At 41.9% G+C, this 12,968-nt stretch overlaps 1 protein-coding gene across 1 annotated transcript in view; it reads right to left on the bottom strand.

Annotated features, from left to right (window-relative positions):
- The window catches only part of greb1 (growth regulating estrogen receptor binding 1), a 45,468-nt gene that overhangs the window by 11,429 nt on the left and 21,071 nt on the right, over window positions 1-12,968 (bottom strand). The window contains exons 10-20 of the mRNA XM_063008069.1: window positions 11,880-12,065; window positions 10,424-10,774; window positions 6,346-6,474; window positions 6,148-6,249; window positions 5,839-6,036; window positions 4,664-4,844; window positions 4,387-4,576; window positions 3,403-3,539; window positions 2,385-2,727; window positions 2,179-2,294; window positions 999-1,204 (exon numbers count right to left, since the gene is read on the bottom strand). Coding sequence (XP_062864139.1) covers window positions 999-1,204; window positions 2,179-2,294; window positions 2,385-2,727; window positions 3,403-3,539; window positions 4,387-4,576; window positions 4,664-4,844; window positions 5,839-6,036; window positions 6,148-6,249; window positions 6,346-6,474; window positions 10,424-10,774; window positions 11,880-12,065 — 2,139 coding nt within the window. The remainder of the gene's footprint in view (window positions 1-998; window positions 1,205-2,178; window positions 2,295-2,384; window positions 2,728-3,402; window positions 3,540-4,386; window positions 4,577-4,663; window positions 4,845-5,838; window positions 6,037-6,147; window positions 6,250-6,345; window positions 6,475-10,423; window positions 10,775-11,879; window positions 12,066-12,968) is intronic.

Here is a 12,968-nt window from a genome sequence, read left to right as displayed (position 1 = left end):
TACTGAAATGTGATGTATGTGTGTTTATGTACAGTACTACTGTGTATTGTTGTTTATTACTTGTATTTATAACAAAAAAGACCATTTAAGACATTAGAAAGGTTAGGTAAGGGGGTGGTCTGGCACGGATGAATTCTAATTACATCATTTCTTATGGGAAAAATAGGTTTAACTAACAAACATTTTGACTTAAGAACAACCCTTCGGAACCAATTAAGTCAAGGGTCCACTGTAAGCAGTTTCAGGTTCGGGTTTTCTCTCTGACCTTGGCAAAGGACCACTGTTGTACAGTCTAACAGCTAGCCCTAATTAAAATGACTAACAAGGGATTGAGATGCCAGGCTTTGAGTAATTTTTTTTTCTTGTACCGCTTTATGTAACCCTTAAAATTATTATTCTTGGTACTTAATTACTGTTGGAGATTCAGTTCGTGGAATTTATTTCCATGTTCCTACTACAACTGCCTAACTGTACAAATGAATGCACTCACTGTTCATCCCCTCGCTTTCATTTTCATCTGACATGGCATAAATAAATCTTAAGCCTTTTTAATCTGACAGGACAAAATAAAAGCAGGTTTGTTGTATGTATTAGAAATTTGTGTAACCAGGAGCGTGTGTTTACCCTGCAAAATTTGCAATTTTGTTTTACAGTTCCCTTTTTCTAGATTTCCCCCCTTTGTCTCTTAGTTTAGTCATTACCAATTCCCGATTGTGAATCCGCCACTGCTTGCACAATCCCCGATCTGATTAAGGAGAGCCAGATCACCCCCCCCCCTTCATGCCCCCTTTGACGTGTCCAAAAATACGTGCAGATCAAATATTTCATCAAATCAGATCAAATATTTTTTACCACCACTGGTCAGGATCGCAGATCTGGTCTCCCTACAGGATGCCAGTTGAGGCATGTCTGTGTGGGCGTCATGCTAGATCTCTAGCCTGATGAGATTAGCTATATAAAAGACGTTGTGTGTTTCAGGCGCTTGTCACTCAACTGACCGTCCGCCGCGGACTCGTCCTCCTCGTTGTCCGTGCTGCTGAGTTTGTCGGGATCGCTCTCGGACAGGTCGCTGGATCCTCGCGCCCCGCGCTGCCTTTGCTCCTCTACACGCACCAGGTATGCGGCCAAACCGAGTTCCTGCTCCAGAGCCGTACGCTGCGGAGCGCAGCAGCTCAACACGCGCTCGTCGCAGTACTTCAGGGACCTAAAGAACACGGGGCAGGATACTGAGGTATAAGACTGTGTGTCACCAAATCTATTTTAAATGCACACTTTTTGGCCAGAAGTATATGGACACCCCTTCTAATTATTGATTTTAAGTGTAGCCACAACAAGTGCTAACAAGTGTACAGAATCAGTTACGTTACTTAGGCAGTAGCAAGTACTGGACTAGTAATCAGAAGGTCCACTGCCAGGTTGCCTCTGTTGGGCCCTTGAGCAAGGCCCTTAACCCTCAATTGCTCAGACTGTATAGTGTTACAGTACTGTAAGTCACTTTGTTTAAATGCGTCTGCTAAATGCTGAAAATGTCAATCTAAATGTACTTTGTGGCAACAGTTTGAGGAAGGCTCTTTCCTGTTTCATCTATAAAGGCATGGATTGACCAGTTTGGTAGGGAGTGGCCTGCACAAAGCCCTGACTTTAACCCCATTCACTCCCTCTAGGACGAATTTGGATTCGATTGGAGCACAGATTGCAAGCCAGGGTTCCTTGTTCAACATAATGTTTATTTTGTAAATACATGTGTATATATATGTCTGTGTGTACATACATGTACCGTCAAGGAGATGCTCAAAAAATTTCGTTGTGCACTGTGCAATGACAATAAAGGCATTCTATTCTATTCTATTCTATTCTATAATGCCTTACAAATGTTCTATTTAACAGATCAGACACAAATTTCCACAGATACACTCCAAAATCCTAACTGAAGGCAGATGAAACTGCAAAAGCGAGGTCAACTTCATGCCCTTGGTTTTGAAATGGGATGTCCAGCAAGCTTACGGTCAGGTGTCCACATCCTTTTGGCAATGTATTATATTGAGTTATATTATATATTATAATGTGTATGTGTTATATCTATTGTGTGTAAGTTGTCTGTATTGTAACTGTGAATCTGGCCTTAAGGTACACTGCAGTTCCAGAACCTTTTGGAGGAACTACAAAAGAGGCATGTACCTTGGCAGTGACTCCCCCATTGGATTCATGCCTGTAAAGATGAGGATGCAGGGTAAAGCCTCCAGCTCCAAGTATGTTCGAGGTGTCCAATCTGGATCCTGGATCTTCAGCCAAACCTACACAAACATACATCCAATGACCAATCAGAATCTGTGTATGGTCACCAAATTGACAGCTAAGTAATGAAACCATAAGAAAACAGATACCCTCAGCTGGCTCAGGAAGTACTTCCCCACTATGATCCCGGACGTGGGATCCCCCAGCACGATCTCAAAGTGCTTGTGCAGGCCCAGGCGGTCACGGACGTGGCGGAGGCGCCGGTGCGCCAGCTCCGCCAGGCACGGGAAGGGGATCCGCAGCAGGAGCATGTACCCGTGGTGGCTGGGGCAGCGTTGCGCCGAGCTCAGGAGGCACTGTACTATCTCCAGAGTCTCCACGGAGGTGTGTTTGTGAAGCTGGACCTGGCCCCGGGCTGCAGCCAGCAGAGCCACTGAATAGTGCTGGAGAAGCACCTGGGTACGGATCACCGCACTGTGCAGCTTCGGAAACCTGAAGAGAGAAGTGATGCCAGCGTGAGTAAAAAGAACGTTCATTAAAGTTTGTGTATCTTTTGTTTATAAGATGGTATTTTAAACGTATAGGTATGGAGGCCAACAAGTGCAAAACACACAAGCAAATCTAAGGACAGCAAACTGACCAATCAGCAGTGAGCATGTAATGTATAATAATGCCCAATTTAATAATTGTATTTAAAAATTAGTCACTCCCTCCCCCACGAGTGCCTGGACCAGTCACAAAGATTACATATAGCAGTGGCAGCACAAACAGAACCCTTGTGTGGACGCGTGACCAAGCTGGTGGCTCTGCTGAGATTTAAACTTGAGTCTGAACACACCGCTGCACCACCTGAGTGCCCCACTTTCCTTTTTCTAGATTTTCCTTATCCCCTGCAGCTTGCACCACCCCACTATGGCCGCAGGACGGCTAAGTACTGTTACGTGCCCCCTCTTATACACAGCACTTTATACATATTACACACCGATCAGTACTCATACGTACGTAGAGTCAGGCTAATTTCAGTGTGAATTTCCCCACTACTTAGCGGCATCTCAGCCAGTCATGACAGTCACCCAAGCGCCCAAGAACACTAAGCCTGTGTTTTTTAATTTGTCAGGATGTTTTGTGATTAGAGGTGCCTACGTAAATGATTATTAGCGATGATACCTTTCCTCCAGGGCAGCAACCATGCTCTCGAATGAACTGTCAAAGCGCAGCAAAGGCAGGCCACTTCCTGAGCATGTGGATTCCAACAGCTCGGACACGCCAAAGTACTTCGTTTTCTCATTGTACAGATCCACATCCTACAGAAAACAAACACAAAGAACATAATATGCATATTAATGCGTGTCTTCTCTTAACATTAAACATTTCAGGCTTGCAAACTGTATGAAGCGCTTTATGCTATGAAGACACGTGAAAAATTGATGATTATTATGCTTAATCATTATTTAATTAGAAAGCTTACACACATTTTACAATGTGTTTTCTTTACTGTCATACGGTCAGAACGATTTTCTACCCTGAAATGCAGATCGGGTCATGTTATAGATTTGTGTTATAGAATAATGATGTTGACCTTAAGGAAAACAATGCATTGACCAATCATAAGTACTCGTGATCCTCTGCGGGAGCCTAACACCCGTGAGTTTGGACCTCAGTGGTGCTATCAACCTGGCCAGGTGTCCAGCATGCACAATTGGCCGTGCCAGAGGAAGGGAAGGTCTTGCGAGGCGCCAGTATGAGCAGTGGGAATAATGTTATTTTGACATGGTCATGTGTCAGCCAATCAAAAATGGAGGTTCAGTCAGATCAGTAAAAGAACTGCTTATTGCGCACGGGGCAGATTTATCACTTGGCTGCTCGGTTTTTACAGCTTGCTGCTGCGCTCAAAGTTCAATCTGCTTGAGACAGACATGGCAGGGACTAACTGATGCTCACTGTTTCAACATGTGCTCAGTTTTATAGGAAACCAAGCACAAATTGCTCATGTGAGAATCACCTAAAAGTCTCATGAAGAAACGAGTGTGAAGCACAGCAAAATTACTGTAGCTATATAGCTATTCCGCAAAGGCTTTAATTCTAATGTGTTATAAATAACTTTCTACATATTTCTACAAAATGTTAACACAATATCCGTCTCATAGTTACATTGTTGAACGTAGACGGCCAGTGAATTTCATTGTAAGGGCTGATGCGCGTGTGTTGCGTCTGCAGGGCGAAGGGGAACGACGTCACATGCAGAGTGAGGACGTTGGGCGCCTCTTGAATGTGCTTGCAGTTTAGCAGGCTGTCCACCAGTCCGGAGCTAGGCAAGCCACCCAACCTGCTGTACTCTTCACTGCAACCAAATCAAAGAAAAGGTCATTTCAGTGAGTGTTAAAAGGAGCAGAAGTAAATAAATATCAGTGAACAGAACCGCCGTTACCTGGTAACGTCCCAGTGTGCGTGGTCATGCACCAGTATGAAGAGGGTGTACGGGTTCAGCTTGGATTTTTGAATAAATCCACTGATCTTAGTTACGGCAGCCTGATCCAGCTTGACCACATACTGCTCAGCATTCTTTGGGGACAGACAGTCCTGGTCCAGGCCCAACTCCTGCAGGACACCTGGAGAGCATTGGAGGAATGAGCAGTGGCATTTTCTGTTAATGTTATCACATCGTCTCCCACTTTGGGAGGGTGTGAAATGGTATCTGCTGACTTTCCTTCAAGCCAGCCATCAGCTCTTTATGAACTTCAGCCAATGGTAAGTCACTGGTCAGGTGACACCCCCGTTTTCTTACACCTGAGCCCAAGATTAGGTGGCCCGGTGCTGGGCAGAAAGCCTCTTTTCATCAATAGAGCAGTTATTTAATGCCAAAAAATACAGTCTAGGGCACCATCAGTGCTCAAACCAATGATCTGTGGAGAAGAGTGCAGACAAACCCCACTTTAAATAGTCCAAATAAGGCTATAATGTCAAACCATCAGCCAGTCTCTATCTACACTATATAGCCAAAAGTATTTAGACACCTGACCATAATCTAGTTGGACATCCCATTCCAAAACCATGGGCATTTGCCTTCACTTTACAGCTAGAGATACCTTGCTTCCCTTGCTTGCTTTTGGACTGTGGGGGGAAACCGGAGCTCCTGGAGGGAACCCACACAAACAAGGGGAGAACATACAAACTCCACACAGAAAGGACCCGGACCACTCCACCTGGGAATCAAACCCAGGACCTTCTTGCTGTGAATAGACAGTGCTACCGCTGAGACACCATGACGCCCGAGAAGTAATGTCACAACATTTCAAAATATGTGTATGGGTATGAGTTAACAGGGTGTTTGTAAGGTCAGACACTAATGTTGAATGAAAGAGCCAGTAATAGCCAAGTGGGTAGAGCTGTAAGTTACTAAACAGAAGTTGTGGGTTTCAATCCCAGCTCTACCATGTAGCCACTGTTGGTTCCAGCACTCTGACCACAGCTTCCAAGCAAGTTGGGATACACGGTACATGTTAATGTATATATGACAAATAAAGGGGTTCCATCTGCCCATTATCATAGGTGTATAGTGCATTAAGTGTATATGTAAGCAAATACAGATGCCGTAACAGCTACCTGAGTTCCACAGGTGCAGGACCACTTGGTGGAAGGTCACTTCAGACGGAGGCACACAGATTAAGAACTCCACTTTGTCGAAAGATCCGAGGTCCAGGTTGTGAGTGCTGGAGTCAGCGATGGCGCACACGTGGGACAGCAGCTTCCGTGCCACCGCTAGCTGAATGGGACGGATCTCGCGCCACTCCACCCGGTGCTCTGGAGATCGTGGAGATCAGATATGGTATGTTTTGTTTCATTTCGTATTGGTAAATCAAGTGCAATTTTGTATTCAGTGATCAGGTGTAGTATGTTTACCATGAGACTTACCAGAGCACAGGGGTTCTCCGGAGTTTTCCGGTCCTGATCCCGGAACTGAGGGACTTTTAGTGTCCGAATTCGCTTGATTTAGCAAAGTCTCCACGTCTCCATCTGAATTAATCAACATGTAGTCAAAATACAGAACTGAAACTATAATGTGCTTAATGGGTCGCACTTAATGATGAAAGGATATTAAATTAGGCTTACCTGGACCCAGGGAGTTAAAATAGTCGTCTAGCTCGGCAGTCATGCCAGAGGAAAGCTCTTGATTAATTTCTCTCACACATTCTTTTGGGGACAGCATACTCTCCGCGAGGGTTCGTGCCTGGTGCTTTCCTGTAGAACAGTGCATAGTTACATTCTTAGAGACAGCCCTAACACATACAGAGGCTCACACTGTGCCTGCTGTGTTTCTCTATCACTCATACTGCACTAGGTATATACTGTATACTACATACTGCACTCAGTATATACTGTATACTACATACTGCACTCAGTATATACTGTATACTACATACTGCACTTAGTATATACTGTATACTACATACTGCACTCAGTATATACTGTATACTACATACTACACTCAGTATACACTGTATACTACATACTGCACTAAGTACATACTGTATACTACATACTGCACTCAGTATATACTGTATACTACATACTGCACTCAGTATATACTGTATACTACATACTGCACTCAGTATATACTGTATACTACATACTGCACTCAGTATATACTGTATACTACATACTGCACTCAGTATATACTGTATACTACATACTACACTCAGTACATACTGTATACTACATACTGCACTCAGTATATACTGTATACTACATACTGCACTCAGTATATACTGTATACTACATACTGCACTCAGTATATACTGTATACTACATACTGCACTAAGTACATACTGTATACTACATACTGCACTCAGTATATACTGTATACTACATACTGCACTCAGTATATACTGTATACTACATACTGCACTCAGTATATACTGTATACTACATACTGCACTTAGTATATACTGTATACTACATACTGCACTCAGTATATACTGTATACTACATACTACACTCAGTATACACTGTATACTACATACTGCACTAAGTACATACTGTATACTACATACTGCACTCAGTATATACTGTATACTACATACTGCACTCAGTATATACTGTATACTACATACTGCACTCAGTATATACTGTATACTACATACTGCACTCAGTATATACTGTATACTACATACTGCACTCAGTATATACTGTATACTACATACTGCACTCAGTATATACTGTATACTACATACTGCACTCAGTATATACTGTATACTACATACTACACTCAGTACATACTGTATACTACATACTGCACTCAGTATATACTGTATACTACATACTGCACTAAGTACATACTGTATACTACATACTGCACTCAGTATATACTGTATACTACATACTGCACTCAGTATATACTGTATACTACATACTGCACTAAGTACATACTGTATACTACATACTGCACTCAGTATATACTGTATACTACATACTGCACTCAGTATATACTGTATACTACATACTGCACTCAGTATATACTGTATACTACATACTGCACTCAGTATATACTGTATACTACATACTGCACTCAGTATATACTGTATACTACATACTGCACTCAGTATATACTGTATACTACATACTGCACTCAGTATATACTGTATACTACATACTGCACTAAGTACATACTGTATACTACATACTACACTCAGTACATACTGTATACTACATACTGCACTCAGTATATACTGTATACTACATACTGCACTCAGTATATACTGTATACTACATACTGCACTCAGTATATACTGTATACTACATACTGCACTAAGTACATACTGTATACTACATACTGCACTCAGTATATACTGTATACTACATACTGCACTCAGTATATACTGTATACTACATACTGCACTCAGTATATACTGTATACTACATACTGCACTCAGTATATACTGTATACTACATACTGCACTCAGTATATACTGTATACTACATACTGCACTCAGTATATACTGTATACTACATACTACACTCAGTACATACTGTATACTACATACTGCACTCAGTATATACTGTATACTACATACTGCACTCAGTATATACTGTATACTACATACTGCACTCAGTATATACTGTACACTACATACTGCACTCAGTATATACTGTATACTACATACTACACTCAGTACATACTGTATACTACATACTGCACTCAGTATATACTGTATACTACATACTACACTCAGTACATACTGTATACTACATACTGCACTCAGTATATACTGTATACTACATACTGCACTCAGTATATACTGTATACTACATACTGCACTCAGTATATACTGTATACTACATACTACACTCAGTACATACTGTATACTACATACTGCACTCAGTATATACTGTATACTACATACTACACTCAGTACATACTGTATACTACATACTGCACTCAGTATATACTGTATACTACATACTGCACTCAGTATATACTGTATACTACATACTGCACTCAGTATATACTGTATACTACATACTACACTCAGTACATACTGTATACTACATACTGCACTCAGTATATACTGTATACTACATACTGCACTCAGTATATACTGTATACTACATACTGCACTCAGTATATACTGTATACTACATACTGCACTCAGTATATACTGTATACTACATACTGCACTCAGTATATACTGTATACTACATACTACACTCAGTACATACTGTATACTACATACTGCACTCAGTATATACTGTATACTACATACTGCGCTCAGTATATACTGTATACTACATACTGCACTCAGTATATACTGTATACTACATACTGCACTCAGTATATACTGTATACTACATACTACACTCAGTACATACTGTATACTACATACTGCACTCAGTATATACTGTATACTACATACTGCGCTCAGTATATACTGTATACTACATACTGCACTCAGTATATACTGTATACTACATACTACACTCAGTACATACTGTATACTACATACTGCACTCAGTATATACTGTATACTACATACTGCACTCAGTATATACTGTATACTACATACTGCACTCAGTATATACTGTATACTACATACTACACTCAGTACATACTGTATACTACATACTGCACTCAGTATATACTGTATACTACATACTACACTCAGTATACACTGTATACTACATACTGCACTAAGTACATACTGTATACTACATACTGCACTCAGTATATACTGTATACTACGTACTGCACTCAGTATATACTGTATACTACATACTGCACTCAGTATATACTGTATACTACATACTGCACTCAGTATATACTGTATACTACATACTGCACTCAGTATATACTGTATACTACATACTGCACTCAGTATATACTGTATACTACATACTGCACTCAGTATATACTGTATACTACATACTACACTCAGTACATACTGTATACTACATACTGCACTCAGTATATACTGTATACTACATACTGCACTCAGTATATACTGTATACTACATACTGCACTCAGTATATACTGTATACTACATACTGCACTCAGTATATACTGTATACTACATACTGCACTCAGTACATACTGTATACTACATACTGCACTCAGTAAATACTGTATACTACATACTGCACTCAGTACATACTGTATACTACATACTGCACTCAGTATATACTGTATACTACATACTGCACTCAGTACATACTGTATACTACATACTGCACTCAGTATATACTGTATACTACATACTGCACTCAGAATTTACTGTATACTACATACTGCACTCAGTACATACTGTAAACTACATACTGCACTCAGAATTTACTGTATACTACATACTGCACTCAGTATATACTGTAAACTACATACTGCACTCAGAATTTACTGTATACTACATACTGCACTCAGAATTTACTGTATACTACATACTGCACTCAGTACATACTGTAAACTACATACTGCACTCAGAATTTACTGTATACTACATACTGCACTCAGAATTTACTGTATACTACATACTGCACTCAGTACATACTGTATACTACATACTGCACTCAGCATTTACTGTATACTACATACTACACTCAGTACATACTGTATACTACATACTGCACTCAGAATTTACTGTATACTACATACTGCACTCAGTATATACTCTATACTACATACCCAGGCAGAACTTTTACCTGTAACCACAACGCAGGACTCGGTCTCTTGGCTCCTGCCCATACAGATGATGACCACAAAATGTGTGTGACTCAGCTTCCCCTCCATCAACCTCTGCAAGGTGTCCGTCAGCGCTTCGGCCAGAGAGGCCGCAGAGTCCAGCACAAGGACGGCGTCGCCGCAGGAGCTGGTGGCCAACTTGGCCAGCCAGGGTAGCTGGGAAGGCGTGAGGGGCTGCGTCAGGCCGGGCAGAGGCGCGGGAAACTGGGCGTGGCTCTGCTGGTACTGACGGATCTCTGTTAGGTGTGACTCGCGCCAGGAGCGCATGAGGATCTGCTCCAGGTCTTCCATTAAAGGCACTTGGTCAGGAGCTGGGAAAACAGGTGTACAAGTTAGACAATAGTTGATCAAGAGCGGTACACCTACCTTGCCTGTGCACGCATCGGCTATTTTATTGGGTACACCTACTACCTAACTCTAATGACCGTATGTTAATTAGGTGGGAAGTGACACTGACCAGGTAGGGTCAGTGTAGTGTGTATAGGGTGTTGGTAAAAGTCTGTTAAACGTCATTTTTCAGTAGTGTGGTAGTAGCATTACTAATCACTCGAACTGTTAGAAAAGATTAAAGGTGTTGGAATGTGTAATATCAGTGTTATGAGGCAGACTGTCATAAAGAGTCACACACTGCTACATTACTCACCATGACCAGCAGAGGAATACGGAATCCCTTTGACCCTCCCACCAGACAGACATAGCCAATCGTGTCTGTGTTGGCGCCCGGCCCATGTTAAAAGCCGGGTCCTGGGTTCAATTCCCAAATGGAGTGATCCACTGGGAGTGATCTCCCAGTGTCTGCGTGGGTTTCCTCCGGGCGCTCCAGTTTTCTTCCACAGTCCCAAAAACATGCAGATGTAAATTGTCTGACTGTAATTGGTGCAACGATGAGCCAAAACATTAGGACCACCCCCCAAAAACCACGTTTATGTCTATTAGGGATATACTGAATGATTGAATGTTCGTTGATGGTAGTTAAATATGTTATATATGTTTAATCTGACTGTTAAAGCATCACCAAAATATCACGGTATGTTCACAGGCAGCTGTGGTGAGTAGAACAATAGGCTACAGTCAATACACTATATGGCCAAATGTATGTAAACACCCCTTCTAATCCCCTTCTAGCTAACAGGTGTTTAAATGTATACCATGACATATAAAGTTTTTTACTTTATCTACTTTACCCATGTGAACACTATTGGGATTAGATCAGAGCATAGGTGCCTAACCTCACAAATGCTCTTTTGACTGAATTTATGCAAATTATTAATGCATAATTTATGCATAAATCGAATAAAAAAGCTGATATGGGGGTTGTCCATGGTTTCAGGACGGAAGGTGTCCACATACTTTTGGCCATATTGTGTTGAAAATGCTTGAAACCACTGCTTATTGTGTGGCTGTTTCGTTTCTCACCCAGCTGCACCAGGTAGTAGACGGTCAGCAGGACCTGCATCTCGGCGCAGAGCGGCTGGACGGACGAGGCTCCGTACTGCTCGTAAATCCGAGGCAGATTCTGGGAACTGCGATAGCACGCCTGAAGCCTCTCGTCCACCAGGACCTCTCCGGTGTTCCCGCACAGACGAGGTAAAGTCCCGTGTCCTGCACACGCAAAGTTGTTTCATCGTCATATAAACATGTACATTTTTGGCATTTCGCAGACGCTTTTAGTCAAGGTGACTTACAATACTGTGACAGTAATTTATTTAAGCTATTGAGGGTTAAGGGCTTAACAGTGACAACCTGGCAGTGATGGGGCTTGAACCAGCAACCTTTTGATTACTAGTCCAGTACCCTAACCGCTAGGCTACAACTGCCCTGAACATGTACACACATACATGAGGAGTACAACGAAAGCCTAGAGGGTAACAGGCCTCACTTAAGGACTAAACAGTGGCTGGTTGCCAGAGCCAGGATTTAAAACCTTAATGTTCCGGTTGATAGCCAAGAGATCTAATCACTGAGCTGTTTTTATTAAATATAATAGGTTTGGGTCACTCAGGTGGCACAGCAATAAATTATGCTAGCTCACTACCTGGGATCCAGGGTTCGAATCCCCATCAGTGCTATTAGTCAATGATTGGCTATGTCTGTTGGGGCCCATGGCGGATTGGTATTTTTTCCAGGGTGTGTTACCACATTGCACCCAGTAATTCGTATAAAAAGTACCCACCACGACCCTGTCCAGGATAAAACTGCATTAAAAAGAGGGTAATTAAATGATAGGTTTGTATACATAAGCAAACTGAGTAGCTCTCTTGGGTCTGATCACCACGGGTGGTCCAGACAGATGGAAAGTGTGTGTGTTTATCCATAGTGTTTAATCTGTCCTGATTGTAAACTTTTCCTGCTAATGCAGACCCCCACCCTGATCGAGGAGAGCTGCAGACTGTCACACACGCCTCCGAGACAGGCACAGACAACAACCGCTTCTTTTCACCTATCAAAGGCAGGGTCTTACAGCCCAGTATAGTGCCCAGAGAGCGACGCACTATGCTCTGTGAT

This window comes from Trichomycterus rosablanca, chromosome 13 (assembly GCF_030014385.1).
Source record: "Trichomycterus rosablanca isolate fTriRos1 chromosome 13, fTriRos1.hap1, whole genome shotgun sequence".
NCBI classification, from domain to species: Eukaryota; Metazoa; Chordata; class Actinopteri; order Siluriformes; family Trichomycteridae; genus Trichomycterus; species Trichomycterus rosablanca.
This window is presented reverse-complemented; position numbering and strand designations above follow the sequence as displayed.